Source organism: Taeniopygia guttata, chromosome 13 (assembly GCF_048771995.1).
Source record: "Taeniopygia guttata chromosome 13, bTaeGut7.mat, whole genome shotgun sequence".
NCBI lineage: Eukaryota > Metazoa > Chordata > Aves > Passeriformes > Estrildidae > Taeniopygia > Taeniopygia guttata.
This window is the reverse complement of record NC_133038.1, coordinates 15,489,481-15,508,754: the sequence shown is the minus strand read 5'-3', so window position 1 is coordinate 15,508,754 and position 19,274 is coordinate 15,489,481. Positions and strand designations below refer to the sequence as shown.

Sequence of the window (19,274 nt, the reverse complement as noted above, 5' to 3'; positions counted from 1 at the left end):
TGCCTGCAGATCCTCTGAATGTATTTCTGATAGTTGACTGCACAAGTGTTTTATTTTTCAATCCGTTTAACATGAGCTTGTTTGCCTTGCTTCCTGGCGCTGGAGAAGCACTCTGAATCCCGAATGCTGAAATGAAAATCACTGCTATTGTTTAAAACATGCAAAAATGTATCATTTATTCAAATGTAAGATTTGTAAGTCATTGAATTTCATGGGAGAAGAATCATTAGTCAAAGTGCAGGCTGCACTAGGGGTCATATTTAATTTATTTTCAAAGCCTTCATTCGTGCTTTTTGGTCCAGTGTGTCATAAGTTATTCAATACACAAAGGTGTCTACTTATGTCTCAAAGTAATTAAGCTGATTAAGTCATATTATCACTAACAAGAAGCATTAATTCCACTTGAGTGAATGCTGCAAAACAGAGCCAGTGACATTTCCACCACTTAAACTGAAAACCCATTTTAGGCTAACTGGGAAGCAAAAGCTTCCCTCAGCCCTGGCCTGTTCTTCCATTTGATCTCTGTGGAGGAGTTGGCAACTGATGTTTTCAGAGCCGTGAAAAAGGAAAAGGTGCAAAGGAGCAGAGAAAATCAGCATGTGACAATCATGCAGATGTTTTTCAGAGTGGCACAGGCTAAGTTATTATGACAGAAGCTAAAGGATATTTATTTCTAAAAAACATCTACCGAGAACAAAAAGGAAACAGGAGGAAGGGATCCAGCCAGGAATAGGCTGCTGTGTTGGTGGGTTCAGGGAGATATTTAAGAGGCAATTTGAAAAGAAATCTGAATGGATCTTGACCCAGTCTTGAATAAATTAAAGTGTGTTCCAGCAACCTCTTTAAGAGAGGGGAGAGGAGAGGAGAGGAGAGGAGAGGAGAGGAGAGGAGAGGAGAGGAGAGGAGAGGAGAGGAGAGGAGAGGAGAGGAGAGGAGAGGAGAGGAGAGGAGAGGAGAGGAGAGGAGAGGAGAGGAGAGGAGAGGAGAGGAGAGGAGAGGAGAGGAGAGGAGAGGAGAGGAGAGGAGAGGAGAGGAGAGGAGAGGAGAGGAGAGGAGAGGAGAGGAGAGGAGAGGAGAGAGAGGAGAGGAGAGGAGAGGAGAGGAGAGGAGAGGAGAGGAGAGGAGAGGAGAGGAGAGGAGAGGAGAGGAGAGGAGAGGAGAGGAGAGGAGAGGAGAGGAGAGGAGAGGAGAGGAGAGGAGAGGAGAGGAGAGGAGAGGAGAGGAGAGGAGAGGAGAGGAGAGGAGAGGAGAGGAGAGGAGAGGAGAGGAGAGGAGAGGAGAGGAGAGGAGAGGAGGAGAGGAGAGGAGAGGAGAGGAGAGGAGAGGAGAGGAGAGGAGAGGAGAGGAGAGGAGAGGAGAGGAGAGGAGAGGAGAGGAGAGGAGAGGAGAGGAGAGGAGGAAAAATAAAAATAAATTCCTAGCATCTTTGGAGGATATAATTAACCACTGAGTGCCACAGATTGGGATGGATCCAAGGTCCATGCAGAGGTTCTCATGGATTTTGGCTCTGTTCTGCCAATACCATGCCCTCTGGGAGCTGAGACCCACCTGTGCCCATGGCTCTAGCCAGCCTGACCCTGCTGCATGCAGAGTGCTGTGTCCATGCCAAGGTTCTCTGGGGAATTTGCTGGCTGCTTCTTGATTCCGTGCATGGCAGATGGGAGTGGAACTGAGCATCAGCCCCTCTGGGTCATTCCCTCTGGCCTCTTTTCTCTCTACCTCTGGGTTAGTTTTGTCTCTCTGGGACACATTTTCAAGTCCTTACAGAGATACAAGTGATGTTTCCATCTGAGCAGTCTATTCAGCAACAGCAAGAGCACAAGCCCCAGTTTGTGCTGGTGCCCAGAAACGCTGTGTGCCTGCCTCCATGGCCTGAAGCACTTTGCAGCCAACTGCACCACATGGCAGCTTTCCCACTGTCCTAGAAGCAAATCTCAAGCTGGCTGGTGGGTCCCTGAAAGCCAAATTTGCCTCTGGATCTCTGAGAGAGGTGGAAGATGTGAGAGGGGCATCCAGAGAGTGTTCTGATGAACAGATCTCCAAAGGAGCTCTCATGCCCAGTGCATTACCAGACTGCAGAAACCAGCTAATGCTCATCGGCTGTGCAGGAGTGTTAGCACAGGGAGAGTTGTAAAAATAACTAGTTGTAGGGCAAAGACCTTGTATTTTTAATGAGACCCTGTCCCTGTGGGAGATCTTCAAAGGAGAGCTCATCTATTAGATGGACGATTCTGACCAGACATGCCCTTTGAAGAGGGATAGTAGTGTGGTTGAATTAGATTTATGCAAGTCCTCTCTCCCCTAAAGCATGTCCCTTTTTATTGTCCTTCTTATCAATATGATGATTGAAATGAAAGATTGAAACTGAGCTCTTGTCAGTACAGGTTTTCCTTCAACTAAGGAAAAGCAGATACTGGGGGACTGTGGGGTGTTGGGGCCTGGGCTGGGGGCTGTGTTGCTCAAATCCTTTTTGGAAGATGCCTGAATTGAACATGCAAACCTGGGGGTCAGCAAGAAGTACAGATGTGTGTGTGTGTGTGTGTGTGTGTGTGTCTGTGTGTGTGTGTGTCTGTGTGGGTGTGTGTGTGTGTGTGTGTGTGTGTGTGTGTGAGTCTCTCATGGTCAGAAGTAACCGAGAGGTCATGGGGCAGTTCAGTGGGCATCAGTGAGCCTTGTTAGTAGGGATTAAAAAATGTCAAGAAAATACTCTGGAGAATGTCAGGGGAAGTGGCAAACCTGTCCGCTTGGTTGCTTGACCCCATGATTTTTCAAAAACAGAGATGCCAAATGTCACTTTCAAACACCTATGGTTTTTGGGGGTCAGCTTTGAGATGAATTCCCTTTTGGAAGCCACAGCTGTGAATCTGATAGAAAACACCAGTTCCATGTGCTCATTTAGCTCTTGGATGCCATGAAGCACAGGCTGTGCTGGGTGCTTTTGCTGTGTGAGCTGGAGCACAGTGAGCAGCTGGGCCTTCCTGCAGAGGGCTGCAGTCCTCTCCCAGTGCCTGACCAGCACCACCTAAAAATTCAGGGGAGATACTGCCAGAGTTAATCCAGGAGGGGGAGAGGCTTGCTGCCCTGCAGGGAGTCAGGTCCATTTGATGTCTTTATTACTTCTTGAGGCTGTTATTAATCTTATTGTATCACTTTACATAATTCCCTTGTTCCTTTGAAGCAGTGGAACAGGCTAATACTGTGCAGAGGTCTCAGGGTAGCTGTTTGGGGTTCTTTTTTACCCTTAACACTCTCTGGAGACCCTTGAAGAATGCACTTGGCAGCATAAATCCTTCATCCTACCATCTAATTGGGACAGAGAGTATTTCATCTACCCGCAGTGAGCTGGCAGATGTGAGCTGGGACTGAAGTCACCAGAAGCAGCCAAGTCCCTTTCATGTCCACAGCTTTGTCCTCCCGGGCCCCTGGCTCCCTCGAGGCCCCTTTGAGTGCTCCCTGCCCCTGCTTCACTGAAGAGCACATTGCCCACTTGCAGACAAGGACTTTTCTGGGTTAATCCCAAAAGCCGCATTGCAGCCTCCCCAAGCCAGCCACCAGTTCAGGGCATGAGAAGGACAACCACGGCCCGGCCACCTCAGGACTTCATCTGGAGGCTGAATGCTTCCCACATCACCCAAGAAACATCCCACCAACAGACACAGGCTTGCCTGTCCTCAGGGAGCTGGCCCCTACACCTGGCACAGATCCAGGTTATCTCTGTGCCCCTGAGGCAAGCTCTGGGTGCCTGTCCAGGGGAAAGGGGAAATTAACCCCAGATAGCACCATAACAACCACGAGTTGTTCTGCCATTGGTGCCACATCCAGCCCCTCTCCCCAGCAGCTCGTGGATGCCCACACCATGGTGGAAATTTCCCCTTTCCCTAGCTGGAGCATGGGGCAAGGAGCTGTGTGACATCTCCAGCTCCTTCTGGACATGACCCCAACGTGCTCCTGAGTCCAGGGAAGGAGGGAAGGGGACCTTGAGCCCCCAGAATCCAGGTGAAGTGAATAAAATGAGCTCTCGGCATAAAAGGAGCTCTCTACTCCAGAACTCAGAAGGACACACGTATTTCCTGGAGCTGGGAGTGCTGCTCCAAGAGCTGTGCAGCACTCCCTGCTGTCGTGTGCAGCTCAGGGACAGCCAGGAGCCAGGGTGAGCTATTAAAATACAATTTATTGGTACAAATCAGACAGAGTGAAACAAACTCAGTTTAGAAAGAGCTGTCATGTTCTGCACAGATGGATTCAAAATCAACTGTCCCATGACCAGAGCAATTGGCAATGATGACAGACAGACTGGTGGACAGGTGCAGGTGCACAAGGTAGGGGAGAGACTGTGCTGGGGCTGGAGTCCTGCCCTTGAGGGCTCCTGACTGCCAGCTACAAGTTCTAAAAGAGAAACAGGGCACACTTGGAGATGTTTGTCCTATGCAGGTGGGCCCCCAGTGCAGCAGTGCAGGGATTCCTCCAGGCATTCAGGACTTGGGGAACACAAGAGACCCGAGTGAGGGCAGGGCTGGAGGGAAGAGACTGTCACCTGTGCTGAGGTCACTCCAATGGTTGGAAACTGTTTTTCATTCAGATGATGTTGCCTTGGGCTAGAGAGCCACTCAGCAGGGCCTCACCTTGTGCATGTCTCAGGTGCTTAAGCTGGCAGCCCCTCTGGCCATCCAGTCCCTGTGTGCACCCTGAACAAAGGCTGGCTCTGCCCTGGTCTGGGCTATGTCCAGCCCTGCAAGTGTTGGGCCAGGGCTGGAAGAGAAGCACTCATGAAGGCTGGGTTTTGCACTCACTTCCCAGAAAAAACAGACACCAATTGCTGCTCTAGACATGCAACACATCCCACTGGATCTCAAGGACAGAACAATGGTCGCTGTCCCAGTGTGTAAGGTCAGGCTTGGCTGAACCAGGCTTGGTCTGCACACGCTTTCCATGCCTACTGGGACAGAGATACAGGCATGCAGCTCAGTACATTCACACAGCCAGACAAGACAAAGAAGTGACAACGTTTATAGAGATGAATGGTCCCTAAGGGGACATGGGAATGGGTAAACTCAAGGCAGATTTGCTTAAATCTGGTCATATGGACCTCAAACAGCACCTGCTGCCAATACAGCTCTGACAGATGAGATGGGAAAAATTTCCCTTGCCACCACCCCCCAATCCCTGTAATTTTCATCTGTTGCTCCTTAAATCCTTCCCACATGCTCTGTTGAGCCACTCTCCCAGCAGCTCCATAAAGTCTTGAGTGGTCCATACATGGAGGCGTGTGCTGTGGGTGGACGTGGCAGCTGAAATAATGCAGAGGATTCCGAGGATAGAGCCATCCAGGCTATTTCAGGTCGTTGTTGATAACCACACTGTCGTGCATGTCACAGTAAGTTGTCATCTTCTTCCTCTTGCCAAAGGTGGAGAAGCTGTTTTTGTTCTCCCGGCCTGGGAAGAGGGGCCCATCCTTGCTGGAAAGCAGAGTGGGGGTTCCAGGGATGTAAACGTTGTGCTGATAATCCAGGGCTGGGTACAAGGGGCTGTACTGGGGTGTCCAGATGCTGTTGGGGCCTGCTGAAACCTTCTGAAACTCTGGAGAAAAGATGAGTGTAAGATTGGCTCAGGTCACATCCACATCCCAGGATGCAAGTCCTGTGTCACCAACCTCCATCCTGGTGCCTGGACACCCCTTCCACCCACAAAACTTCACCACTGCTAGGAACAGGGATGTGATGCCCCCACTGCACCTCAAAAGTGACCAGAGGGTCTGGTCTTGCCAGCCTCAGTATCCCAATACTTACCAGAGACAGGGGTCACCAGTGTGCACAGCCTCTCATGCTCCTTCTGGAGGGCTCTACGGATTTCCCCCACATCTTCCAGGCTCTGGGAGCTAAAGAGAAGAGACTCGTTCAAAGCTGTGTCAGACATAACCTCCCCATTCCCATATCCCCCTTCCACCTGCTTCCTCTGTTCCCCCAGTGCTGATTCGGTACCTTTTCAGAGTAGGTCTCTGTGTGTTTGGAGGCAGCCAGTCTGTGTTGGGCTGCTTGGCCTGGAAAACACAGGGAAGAGCAAGGCTGGTTATTGGGACCCTCTGTCAATCAGTCCTGGGACCCTTTGTCAAAAAACCCAGCCCTGCCAGCACAAGGCTTCAGCAGGCAGGGATGCAGGACCACATTTCCACTTTCCCTGTGCTTTTTGCGGAGAATCAAGCAGCACATTCCTGTTTTGGGCAAACTGAGACAGCATGGAATCAGCCTGTTCCCTTCTGCACCTTCCTCGCCCTCCTGAGATATTGGGGTGGTTCTGGGCTTGTCCTATGCCTCTGGGAGTTTTAAGTCTGTCATTCTGTGGAGAAACAGGTGGTTTTCCTATTTCTGCTAATTTTCAAAAGCCTTTTTTTGCATGTGCAATGTTTACTTAGGCCAGGTCTGAGGTATTAAATGGTGAGAGATGCAGAAATCAGCAGTGTGCTTGATGTCCCAGGAGGGCTGCAAAAGCTGCAGGAAAATCTAATTAAGTATTAGGGAAGAGAGTCCAAGGGTCCAAGGAGACACGTAGAGAGAGTCTCTTGGCAGAGAGTCTTGGGCTCTCCTCGGAAGGGCTGGTTTATTAAAAGTCAAACGTAAGTGGATTAGACGCCTCATCACTCTCCATCCTTGTAATCGTGTTTTGGAGAGTCTTTCATCGGGAAAATTAGACATTCCTCATTTCAATACCTAACAAACGTTGACATCCAAATCCTGCCCCGAAGACCCCACTCCCTGCCTGCTGGCACAGGCCCGGGACACTGCAGAGCCCTGCCAGCACAGGGGAAGCAGAGCAGCGATGCTCGCCCTGTCCCAGTGTGAATTGCCCACCCGCGCGAATGAGAAGCCACCCCCACTATCCCGCCGCCCCCAGGGCACTGGAGCATCTCTGTTGCCTCTAATGGGTACAAAAGGCGGTGAGAAGGGATTTCCTCTCGCCTCAGCCGAGCCCGGCACTCCCCCGGTAATTAGACCCGTCGGGATGCTCGGTGGAGATCCCGCTGCCTGACGGCTCCTGATTCCCGCACTGATCAAAGGCTCCGGTTATTCTCTGGCAGGAGCCGTGCCTGGTTTCCCTCGTGGCAGAGGCTGAGGGAGGGGGGTGGGGGGACCTGCGGAGTGCTGCTGAGCACTGCTGGGCATTATGTTACCTCTTTGGAGACTTGGAGATGCTGGTCCGGCCGGGACTGCTTCCCGGGATCCTTCTCGTTGTTGCGGGGGGGGCTGCAGGGTTTGAGGAACATGAAGTCGCTCTGAGCAGACTCAGGACCAAGGCAGACCTTGTAGCAGTAGCCTGGGGGGCCGCCCGCAGGCACATCAAGGCAGGTGGCAGCCGTGGTCCCTGCAGGGGGCTGTGCCGTCAGGTTGGAAGTCTTCAGGCCATCAGAGGAGGGTCTGGACCCGGGACAGCAGCGGCAGCGAGGTGGCGGGCAGCTGTCCCCTTGGCGGGAACGCCGCTCTCCTCGGCAGCGAATGGCTGTGAGGATGAGGATGGCGAGAAGGAAGGTGAAGGAGATGGAGCCCAGGGAGACAAGGAGATAGAGGGTGAGTGGGGAAGATGAGGAGACCTCTGGAGGGAGGCTGAACTCGCTGAAGTCAGAGAGAGTCTGGGGCATGGTTTCCACCACCGAAAGCAGGAGGGACATGGTGGCAGAGAGGGCTGGCTGCCCTCCGTCCCGCACCTGCACCACCAGCTGCTGCCGGCTCGCATCCTGCTCCAGAAAGGAGCGGAGCGTGCGCAGCTCACCCGTGTCGGGCGCCACGCTGAAGAGGGTGAAGTCAGTAGCCTGGAGGAGCTGGTAGGAGAGGCGAGAGTTCAGCCCCGCATCTGCATCCACGGCCGACACCGTGCCCACGAGGTAGCCAGGCCTGGCTGATCGCGGCACCAGCTCAGTGGCAACGGAGCCGTTGCGCGGCATGGGGGAAACGATCACCGGAGCGTTGTCATTCTGGTCCAGCACAAAGATGTGGACGGTGACGTTGGCACTGAGTGGGGGAAACCCCGCGTCCTGTGCTTGCACCTGGATCTGGAAGCTGCGGATCTGCTCGTAATCAAGGGAGCGCAGGGCGTACATGTGCCCGCTGTCTGAGTTGATGGACACGTAGGTGCCCACAGGCATGCCATGGATGTGCCCGTCGGCAATGGAGTAGGACAGGTAGGCATTTTGTTGGCAGTCAGGGTCTAACGCACTGACGGAGCAGATAGAGGCACCTGGTGCGTTGTTCTCCATCACATAGACGCTGTAGGAGGGCTGGAGGAAGCGCGGAGCGTTGTCGTTCACGTCAGACACAGGGATGGTGAGGGTGCTGCGGGTCAGCAGGGCAGGCGAGCCCATGTCTCGAGCCGTGATGGTTACGTTGTACTCGGGCACAAGCTCCCGGTCCAGCGCTTGCGTGGTGACCAGCGTGTAGTAGTTCCGGAAGGAGGAGCGGAGCTCGAATGGCACATTGGGGCCGACCTCACAGCTCACACGCCCGTTGTCCCCAGAGTCCCGGTCCAGAACACTGATGACAGCGATCACAGTGCCTGGGGGGGCATCCTCCAGCACGGGTGTGGACACAGAGGTGAGGGTCACCTCTGGTGCATTGTCATTGACATCAAGGAGGTGCACAAGCACCCTGCAGTGCACAGCCACAGCCGAAGGTCCGCGGTCCTTGGCTTGCACATAGAGCTCGTGGAGGCTGGCGCGCTCGTAGTCCAGGCGGCCCTTCAGCAGCACCTGCCCGCTCCGGGGCTCCACGTGGAAGAGCTCCCGGACACGTGGCGGTGCGTGCCCACTGAAGGAGTACTCAATCTCCCCATTGGGGCCCTCATCCAGGTCAGTGGCATTGAGCTGGATGACCAGGGTGCCAGCAGGAGCGTCCTCAGGAAGGCTCACACCGTAGGAGGGCTGGTCAAAGGCAGGCACGTTGTCGTTGGCGTCCAGCACCGTGATGAGGATGTGCGCTGTGCCTGAGCGTTCGGGGACGCCGCCATCGAGAGCGGTGAGCAGCACCCGGTGCACACGCTGCTGCTCACGGTCGAGGGCACGCTCCAGCACCAGCTCTGCAAACTTGCTGGCATCACTGCGTGTCTGCACCTCGAGTGAAAAGAAGCCATTGGGGCTGAGGCGGTAGGTGTGCACAGAGTTGGTGCCCACGTCAGGATCCTGGGCACTCTCCAGCGGGAAACGAGCACCGAGCACGGCAGACTCTGCCACTTCCAGCACATATTCCTGCCAAGGGAAGGTGGGTGCATGGTCGTTGATGTCCAGCACCTCCACCTCAACGCGGTAGAGCTCCAGTGGGCTCTCGACGAGGAGCTGCAGGTGGAGCAGGCAGGTCCCCCCGGCCTCGCACACCTCCTCCCGGTCAATCCGCTCGTTCACAAAGAGGATCCCGTTCTCCAGGTTCACCTCCAGGTGCTGCCTGGCCCCGGCCCGTGACACGATGCGGAACCTCCGCGCCGACAAGGTGGACACATCCAGTCCCAGGTCCTCACCCAGGTTGGCCACGAAGGCTCCGTGCTCCAGCTCCTCCGGCACGGTGTAGCGCAGCTGTCCCCGCACCGGGGACCCGGCCGACAGGAGGAAGAGGAGGGAGCGGAGGAAGAGCTGCCCCCGCCCGGATCGTGTCCCAGCCCCCATGGCCCCGCAGCAGTCCCGGGAACGAGGAGTCACACCCGCGCCGCTGCCTCCTCCCTCGCCTTCGCTTGCCTCTCGCACTTCCAAAGAGTTTCGGGCTCCCGGGGGCGGCGGAGGAGGGCCCTGCCCGGAGCTGCGGGGACGAACCGCGGCCACCGGCAGTGGCTTAACCCCTTCTTTGCTGGCCCTCTCAAGGGGCTGCAATCCGGGTCCCGGGGCCACAGCAGAATCTGTTTACCGGAGACAGACGCACCTGGGGAAAGGACCACCTTCGGGGAGATCCCGTTAACGGCGGTAGGAGCTCCAGCACGACCGATCGCTGCCCGGGGCACCGGTATTACCCCGCAGATGCTGCCTTCGTCCCCGCGGTAGATTAAGAAGAGCCCAGATCGCGGCTGCTGCCAAATCCCCCGGCCGCGTCCCCGCCGTGCCGGTCCTAACCTTTACCAGATGGTTAAGCCCCTCCAGACTTGATTACATTTCCCTGCACACCGTTTTCCTTGTAATGCGGAGTTTTTAATTACAGGAGCAGGGGGATTACAGCCCTGGATAAAGCTGAGCCCATCAGCGCGGAGGCACAGAGACCCCCCCCCTTTTTTCCCTGCCTCCTTCCCACCCCCGACACCCCGCTTGCCCACAGCCCCACGTCCCAAATCCCGCTCCCCCACCGGGCACCCCAGTGTCAGCCCCTCGGGCTCTCGGCACACGATCCTGCCCAGATACCCCAGGATCTGCCTCCCCACACCCCCAGCGGTGCCCCCACCGCGGGCACAAACTTTCCGCCCCCCGCGGAAGGTGAGGGGGAGGCGGGAGCGGAACGAGCCGCGGGTCCCCCGCCGGCCCCCGAAGCGCGACAGACGGCGGCCCCTGCGCCCCACCTTCCCCTCCCCGCCCCGGTACCGCTCACGGTCCCTCCGCTGGCCGATCCGTTCTCCCCGCAGACCCGTCTCCAGCCGCCGCCGCGCCCGGGCAGCTCCGTGAGTCGCCTCCCACCGCCGCCGTCCCCGGGGGCGCTCGGTAACGGGACGGGGCGGCCGCTGCCCCCGCCCCGCCGCTGCTCAGGGTGCGGATAATCCCCTAACGATCTAGTTAAAGGCTCGAAGGGGCTCGGAGCGGCTTTAGCCGGGCACTGATATTTCACCGCCTTTGTCTCTGCTTACCGGTCCCCGTTGGGAAGGGAACAGCCGGCCCCAACCGCTCCCCCCACCTTGCTCCCCACGGGGACCCGAGTGGGCAGCAGGATCCAGAGCCGACCGGGAGACCGGAGGAGGCAGGAGGCGGCGGAGCTGGTGGGGTTTGTCGGGCTGGGAAAAGGATTTGGTCCCTGGGAGTGCAGCGAGACCCACGCGGGACGAGCCGCGCTCGTGGGGTCGCCGGTCGGGGAGGAGGGCTGGCAGGGGCGGGCAGGTGGAAGGAGCGGAGCGCCTGAGGCACGCGTGGGCTCGGGCCGCTCACGGGTGGAATCGGGACGGCTCCCGGTAAGTGAAGCCCAGCCCGCATCGGCGGCGCCGGTCACTGCCAGCCCAGCCTGTCCCCCGCGCCATCTCCCACGCCAAGACCACCCCTGGCGTTGTCACCCCCGCCCCGATCTGTTTCTCTCTAATCCCCCTCCAATCCCCGATTTGCGCCCCCCCCGCCTGCCCCCCTCCCTCCGTCCATCACCGCCCAGCCCTCCCGGGGCTGAGGCGCCGGAGGTGGGATGGAGCGGGCAGCGCTCCTCCGGGAGCCTCCTCGAGTGCTGCTCAGGCCAGGGGGGGACTGAAGGTGGGGGTGAGACGGGACACAGAAATTTTCGGGGGGGTCTTATTTCATTCCCTTCAGTCCTTCCCCCGTCTCCGACCAAACGCATTCTGCAAAATCATTGGAGCGGCTCTGGTCCTATTGTTTGATTTAGAGTAAAATATTCACCACCACCTCCTGTTCCCCCAGGTGCGCCGGCAGGATCCGAGGCCCCCCCGACTCCCTGCCCGGCCCTTCCCGCCCTTCTCCAGCTCTGCTTGGTAATGCACCCCCCACCCCTGCACATCTTCATCCCTGCTTGCTTGAGGGGGAATCGTGTCACGTCCTGCCTTGCTTCCCTCCCCTAAGGGAGATCACAGGATTGCCCCATCCTGCTCCTTTTCCTCATCTCCCCAGACCTTGTAGTCTCTTCCAGTTCCCCTCCCAGACCCCACAGTTTCAGGGGACCAAGGTCAAACAGGGTGGGGGGGTTGAGGGGTTAGGAAGAACAGACTTGTTCCAAGGATCCCTTTCCTGAAGGAAATGGCTCGGGCTGGGGGTGCTGCAGAGGGGTGAGGAATCCACAGAAGCGCCTTTTTTGGGGGAACATAGCAGAGGGGGATGAGCAGCAGGATGGGGGGGATGGAATGGGGACAGTGCACCCCCAACACCCCACTTCATACCCTATAGATTTTAAAGCCCCTCTTGTGGTGCAGAAGAGTGTTCAGCTGCCAGCCCTGTTCTCCCAGGGCAGGGAATCAGGATGCAGCCAGGAGGTTGTTTTTGGAAAATGCTGGAAGCTAGAAGGGGTCTGTCTCTCTGAGATGCCTTGGCACAGGCGGGCGGGTGGCCAGTTGCCGCAGGTCAGCACTGATGTGCCTTGGCAAGGCCAGCTGGAGAGATCAGGGTGGGATGTAGCAGGAGATGCCGCAGGTTGAGCTGCCTTGGAAAAGTCACGCAGAGAGCAAAGGACTGGGGGGAGACCAACACTCAGCTGCCTGTGGGCACTAAACCTTGCCCAGCCACCACTGTCACTCCATTTTCCTGCCTGCTGCGTTCTGGGGCAGCAGAAGGGGCTGCAAGAAACGCTGTCCCTGCCAGACCACACAGCCCTTCCCCCAGCTCCCCAGGGCGCCCGTCTGCCCAGCCGTGCATGTGGCTGCGCTGCTCCCTCCTCGCTCCAAGCGGGAGCAGTTATAGTTTGTGGTGCCCAAGAGGGCAAACACAGTGGAAGGGGGGGTCTCCTGGTGGGAATGAGAGCAGCCCTGGCCCTGCAGCTGAGAATTCACTCCGGGGTTGCTTCTGTAGGGTCAAGTGCTGGGGATTCGGTCTGTGAAGCCACAATGGTCTCTGCAGCAGGACCCTGACCAGAGCTCCTTCCACTTCAAAACTTTGGTTCCCTGCCTTCCAATGGGAGGAAAACCCATGCCCTGAAGGGAATGGTGGCTGTCTTGGCATGTTTATCAGGGCTGGTGGGCACTCTGCCTGCCCTTGTGTGCAGGGATGCAAGATATGATACATGCCCATGTCCTTTCAGAAGTGTACAGGGACAGGATGAGAAAGTAAGGGCATGAGCTGGAGAAAATAAATTCTTACTAAGGAAAAAAAAATCTTCACCATGAGGGTGTCACAGGAACCAGACTGGGGCAGGGATTGCCATTCTGGAGGTCTTCCTGAGCTGCCAAATCTAGCTCTGAGTAGGGATGCCCCGAGGTCCTCTGGAAGTCCCAACAGAAAAAAACCCCATGAACCTGGGAAGTCCCAGTCACCGAGCAGAGGTGAGTAGCTCACCAAAGCAAGGGAAAGAGCTGTCCAGAGAGCCCAGGCTTCCAGAGCACAGGTCCCAGATTCGTCAGGAGCCACTTCTTACAGGCACCATTTCCCACTAGAAGCCCTTGTCCATGGGCTTTCCTCTCTCTGCAAGGTGCTGGAGTTGCTTACCACCCTCCTCTTCCTCTGCAGTGGTGCAGGAAGAACTTTTGCTCCAGGCATGATATGTTCATGAAGTTCCAGGGGGTTTTTATGTGAGAAAACGTTGCTGAGGTGACCAGCTCAAGGCTTACTACTGGTAGAAGGCACTGGACTCTCCTGGCCAGACACACATAGGGACAACTCCCTCAGTCCCTTTGCCTGGGACAGATGGAAACTGAAACAGGCTCAACTCCCAGCAGACCCTCTCTAGCTGTCACCTCCTTTTGAGCATTTCCAGGACATGGGCCCAGTCCTGCCCAGCCTCTGAGGGAGCAGTTCTGACTCCCTGTAGGACACAGGCCTCAGTGGCAGCTCAGGAAGCCAAGTCTCCCCTCCTGCACTGGAGGGGGAGAATTTCTTGCAAACCCAAGGTGCCAAAAGAGCTGCTCTCACGGCTGGTATCTTGTTCCACTTGAAATAATAGACTTGAGACCAAAAGCAAAAGAAGGGCTGTGTCCCCATTATCCTGAGAGCTGGGACTACTCGCTTTGCTGTGGGCATCCTCTTAAGAGTGTCTCCCTAAAATATCCTGTGGGAATGTCTCCTTTCTGCTGGGAAGGATGAAGGAACAGTGAGCAGGAAAGAAAGGTGGGCAACAGTGTAATGATTGCCTGGGGGAAGAGCAGAAGCTTTGTGAGAGAGGAGGTGACACCTCTCCTCTGTCAGGCATCAATGTGACTGCTGTTGGAATATATGCACAACTCTCGTGCCTGAAGTTATGAAAGGTTAAAATACTGATTTAAAGCTTCTCCTTACAGGGAGAAGTGTAAGTGAAACTGCCTGAACTCTGTGGAGAAAGAAACCAGAGGAGAAATGATGGTAGGGCCAGGAAGGTGTTACAAGGAGGAAATGCTTTGGACAGTTAGAAGGAATGCAGAGCCATGGATTGAGCCTGACAGCTTCATGTACTGGGCAGTGAGAGAGAGGACCAAGCTGTCATGACTTTTGATGGTGTCTATGTCTTTTGGTGTCCAGAGATTCCCAACTTCCCCAGTGTATCATGCTAAAGTGGGAAGACAAGGCCTGGGAAGAGTGGTTCTGATTGATCTCACCTCCTCCAGCAGAGAAATCACTGCAGCTCTTCCAGTCATGTTGAAGCTGGGACATCAGTGAGGAGGCCAAGGGGCAGAAGTCAGAGTGGATGTTTCCTCTCCCCACAGACATCTTGCATCAACATCCAAACAAAAACTGTGTGCAGTTAATGCTGAAGTCCCACATCCCTGTCATAGGTTGGTGGTTTCAGAAGGGAAAGGCATGAAAAGGCATGTTCTCCTTTATCTCCATTTCTAAAATTTAATTCTTCCAGTCCTGGACAGATATGGGGATGTTTCCTGCTTCCCTGTCCCTTCTTTCACTTCATTTCTCTGTCTCTATTCCCAGGACAGGGACCACCTCTACCCTCCCACTCTCTCCTGGCCAATGCCAGGGACTTTGTCTCCCTGAGACACACCCCACCATCCCCATCTTCTCCAGGGAGCTTTGCAGATCCTCCAGGCCTCCCTTTTCTCCCCCACCAGCCCTACTTCTTTCCTCTCTGTCTGAGAGATCAGTCATCGAGGGTGTCAGCGCACACGCACCCGACTCCCCCGGGAGGATGGGGAGCTGAGGCTGGGGGTGGTGTTCTGCTGCGAGAAGGCAAAGCTGCCATCAGCAGCTGCTTTGATCTGGAGACAATTACAGACGAGTGTAGGACCCTGCTCCACTCAGCCAATAAATAATGGAATTTCTGTGTTGACACAGACAGATTTCCCCCAAACTGTCAGAGAAGGGGAGACAGAGTGAGTGAACAGAAGCCCGAGAGGCTGGAGGGAAGGGGAGAGAAGCAGGAAGGGGAAGGAATGAAGTGGGCCTGTGGGAAAACAGGGAGAAGGGAGAAAAAAAGAAGTTTGGGAAGGCAACACTGATGGGGGGAGCTGGGCATGGATGAGAAGAAGCCTAAGGAACACATATTTGTAGAGGGGAAGGAAAATCAAGACAGGAACTGTGGGTGGAAAGGCGGGGGGGTGGGGGGGGGGAGTGCTGCATACGCAGCTGGAAGCAGAGGGAAAAATATCTGAAGGTGGAAAAGAAAGAGAAGGAGGAACAAAGGCATGGCAGTGTCCCCGGGGCTCCCCGGCTGCCTGGCAGATCACACGCTCTCCGAGCAGGGACCATATTCCCGCAGCCCTGACCCCCCCGAGGCTCTCAGCACTGCGGAGCCGGCCATGGCAGGCATGCATGAGTTGGTGAAATGGTGCCACTGGTGTGCAGCCAACAGCAGAAATTTGCTCTGAGATCACAAGTCCCTGAAAAACCTCCTGCGGATGGCCTGTCCCCATGCTCCCCCTGCTCCTCCCCATCTCCCTCTCCAGCCTGGAGCTGTTTGTTCTCTGGCTGGTGATGGTTTTGTACTTCACTTACAACAAAGCAAAACCTCCCTTGTGCTCAGGAGCCCCACACCGAGCCCAGCAGAAACCATCCATCCAGCAACCCTCCAACCTGGATGTGGCAACAGACCTGAGAGGGACGGGGAGGCACTGGGGTTGTCTCCTTCCTCCCAGTTTGGAACACTCAAGAGCCCTACTTGTTCCCTCTTGGCCCCATCTGTGGCCTGAGCTGGCTCAGCCTCAGAAATGTGTGATGAGTATGGCCCAGCTTGCTGAGGTCTCCAGGCCAAGCACCACCTCACTGTGGGTGTCCCTGGCTCCCAGCTTGATCCTATTTGCAGAAGCTGGCATCCAAGTTTCCCATCCAGGCCCCAGATGGGAAGCAAATACCTCCCAGTCCAGGCATTCTCCCTTCTGTAAATCTTCACCTTGCCCTATCTCTGCCTCCCACCCCTTCCTCAACCAATGCCCAGAGAAGCTGTGGCTGCTCCATCCCTGGAAGTGTCCAAGGCCAGACTGGATGGGGCTTGGAGCAACCTGGTCTGGTGGAAGGTGTCCCTGCCCATGGCAGGGCATTGGAACCATTCCAGGATCCTGTGATTCCTATTCTCTTTTTCAGCAACCCCAGCTCTAATCAGAGGCTGAACCTTTGCCCCTGCACAGATCAGATTCTCCCCTTGCTGCCCCCACACGAGGAAGGCAGGACAGGATGCAGATGGGGCCAAGCATTGACTGATCCAGGTGGCTCTCAGTACACAGCTTTCCAGAGAGCTGGAACAGGGCAGGAATACTGGCTCTGGAGTTGTGTGGGATGGTGCCACAGCACTGATGGGAGCATGGGACACCCAGGAGCCTCGGCAGGGCAGGGGTTGGTGGCACAGACCCCTGGCACCACTGCACCAGGTCAAAACCAGGCAGGAGGGAGGATTTCCAGGGATATTGCCTATGGATGTTGTTTAGCTTTAACGCTGGCAAATGGCAGGAATGCCTGCCTAACTGGGGCAGCAGTAGCTCCTGGCCTGAGCAGTGGGAGGACTGGAGCTCCTGCCAAGCACTTAAATCTTTCAGGACGTAAAACTGGTGTAAATTGCTGAAAAAACAGGCCTTTCTGCTAATAAAGTCAGAGGGAATGATTCAGTTAGGCCAGACAGGGTAACACACAGGGCCAGGCTGGGACCACTTCTCCAGAATCACTTCAGGCCCCTGGTCCCAGTCATCTTACTGGCATGGTGGGAATACTGCTGCTGCTCCTCTAGTCCCAAGCAGGATGCGTAGAGACAGGAAGGTGGATCAGCAGAAGACAGCAGGGTTGAGGAAGTGCCCAGAAGCCTCCTAGGGTGCCCAGGAAGGAAAGAAAGAGCAGGTGGGTGTTTATGCTCAGCCCCTCCATGAGGCCTCAGCCCTTCCTCCCAGGATGAGGCCAGGGAAGATGTCAGGGAGAGAGGAATTGGAGGTGGCAAGACAGATTTATGTTTTTCTGGGGTCTGCTGTGACACCTGAGTATTTCTACAACACTATCATGAACATTTAGCAGGATGGAGACGAGGGAGGCTCAAGCTGAGCAGAGTTCCCAGCCCTCCTCCAGGTCCTCCATCCCACAGGTCACACGGAACTTGCACCTCTGCCCAGGCACTGGGAACGAGCACCAGGCTGGCTCCAGGCACCTCAAAGCACTTCCACACTGAGAGCAGGCAGGACATCCCAGCCTGGATGAGCAAACCATGCAACACATCTCTCCTTACTCCACCAGATCCCAGTTTTAACTTGTGGAAGAGCTAATGAGAACCAGTAGGGACACAGCACCCTGGCCTTGTTCACTGGTAAGAAGGGGAGCTACAGAGCTGGGTCTTCTCTCTTTCCAAGTAAAACCCCAAGTCCTGACCCATATGGGCACATCCAGCACCTTAAATTCAACATGGAGATGGCAAATGCTAATAAGGAGTCATGGAGAACCACTGCTCCAGACTGGGGGCTGAGAGCCAAGAGTTAACACCTCGCTAAGCAGTGGTGGGAGCAAAGGGTTAACACAACTGGTACAGGGAATGTTATCTGTCTCTTCTCTAAATATTATTTCCTCCCATGAAACCAGCTTTTCATCCTTGGCTAGAGGCAGCTCCCGCTGCTGGGAATCCAGCAGGAGCTTGTATCTGCTGCCGCACACACCACTGCTCCCAGCAAGCTGCCGAGACAAAGAGCTGTGCTCCCCTGGCGTGAGCAGCCCCAGCACGGGGAGCTGGGGCTGGGGCTTTGGCCCCCAGGGTGCAGGTGGCCTCGGGAATGACAGGCTTTACACCAAAGAGGAATCTCGTTATTGAAAGCACTGCGCTGTGGAGGGATTTCCTCCCTGGCTTGCAGAGACTGAGAGCGGTAGGCAGGGACAGGCAGGGCCCAGTGGCAGGAGGCTGTGCAAACCTCACCACTACCCCAGAAAGTTTCTGTGGGGCTGCTCATTTCACACCTCGCCCCTTGGGTGTGCCAGGATGGACAAGAAGATCAGGATACACCATGGAAAAACCAAGACAGCAGTCACTGGCACCAAGGTCAAAAGCTGGAAAAGATAGGGGGTGCAGGCAGCCTCTGCCCCTTCTCAGCAGCATCAACTGAAGGGCTGCATTGAGGGGCTGGCTGTCTGCAAAGCTGGTGGCTGAAATAAAATGGCTGCTGCTAAATCTTCTCTGAAACATCCTAAACTTTTAATGTGCATGAAACCACGGCAGCATCCCTTTCGCACCCCGGAGGGCACAAAGGCGCGAGCGTCTCCGCTCTCCCATTCAGCCGGAGCCACGTGCTGCAGCCTGAACAGCACTAGGAACGTGGCTGGAATGAAAGTCGCCCTCCCAGCCCGTGTGCTCAGAGAGCCAAAGTCAAAGGATTGCCAAGTTAAAAGGGTCAAACCTCCAAGGACAGCTGTATCTGAATGGCTATATATCATTTCAATAGCATCTTCAACGGGGATTATAATCTGAATTGAAGCGGAAAGACCTGAGGCAATGAAGCTGTCAGCAGGCTAAGATTAAGGAATTAAAACAGCAGCACAACATTACAGGATTTGTTCTAGATGTATTAGAAAGAGCAGGCTAAACACTGCAGCCTTCCCCAGGCTGGAAATTTCATACGAGCACGGAGAAGGGCAAGCGCAAGGATTTCATCAATATACATAAAAAGAGAGAGGAGAGAGAGACAGAGCTACGAAAACCCAGCCATGCAAAATATAAATCCTAACTGCAGACGGAAATGAGTCACACAAGGTTTGACTGAGGTAAATAAAAGCAGAAATGAAGTGGATTTAGGGGAAGGCAGAGGTGAAAAGACACTGACAGCCAGTAGACAGGAAAAAAATGGCCCTTAATACACTAAGGCTGGTAAAATCTGGAATGCAGCCCAGCCTGTCTTGGATTGCCTGATGAGAATGAAGGTCCCCAGCCCTGAACTCCCTTCCCCTTCCATATTCTTACACCCATCTCCAGAATTACTTAAAAAAGCCAAGAATGATGGCAATGGTCTGCCTAGGGCAGCTGGGAGCTGAGCCAAGAGAGGAAGGCACACACCTCACCTCTGCCACCATTGGGTCCCCAGAAGGC

The 19,274-nt window shown here is 55.4% G+C and overlaps 1 protein-coding gene across 1 annotated transcript; it reads right to left on the bottom strand.

Annotated features, from left to right (window-relative positions):
• Positions 1-4,151: 4,151 nt before the first annotated feature.
• On the bottom strand, positions 4,152-11,109 carry LOC100229630 (protocadherin-10). Its single transcript, XM_002196557.5, has 4 exons — positions 7,166-11,109; positions 5,979-6,037; positions 5,787-5,875; positions 4,152-5,577 (listed from the first exon to the last, which is right to left on the bottom strand). The coding sequence occupies exons 1-4, from the start codon at positions 9,638-9,640 to the stop codon at positions 5,330-5,332; spliced, it is 2,871 nt and encodes a 956-aa protein (XP_002196593.3). The 5' UTR covers positions 9,641-11,109; the 3' UTR covers positions 4,152-5,329.
• Between the last annotated feature and the right edge of the window lie 8,165 nt (positions 11,110-19,274).

Bases quoted from the DNA above. Each gene is read 5' to 3' on its own strand.
- LOC100229630 (XM_002196557.5), bottom strand. From the start codon at position 9,640: ATGGGGGCTGGGACACGATCCGGGCGGGGGCAGCTCTTCCTCCGCTCC. The intron at 6,038-7,165 runs GTAACATAATGC...TGTGTTTTCCAG, and splicing joins ATCTCCAAGTCTCCAAAGAG to GCCAAGCAGCCCAACACAGA. The intron at 5,578-5,786 runs GTAAGTATTGGG...TCTTTTCTCCAG, and splicing joins ACTGGTGACCCCTGTCTCTG to AGTTTCAGAAGGTTTCAGCA.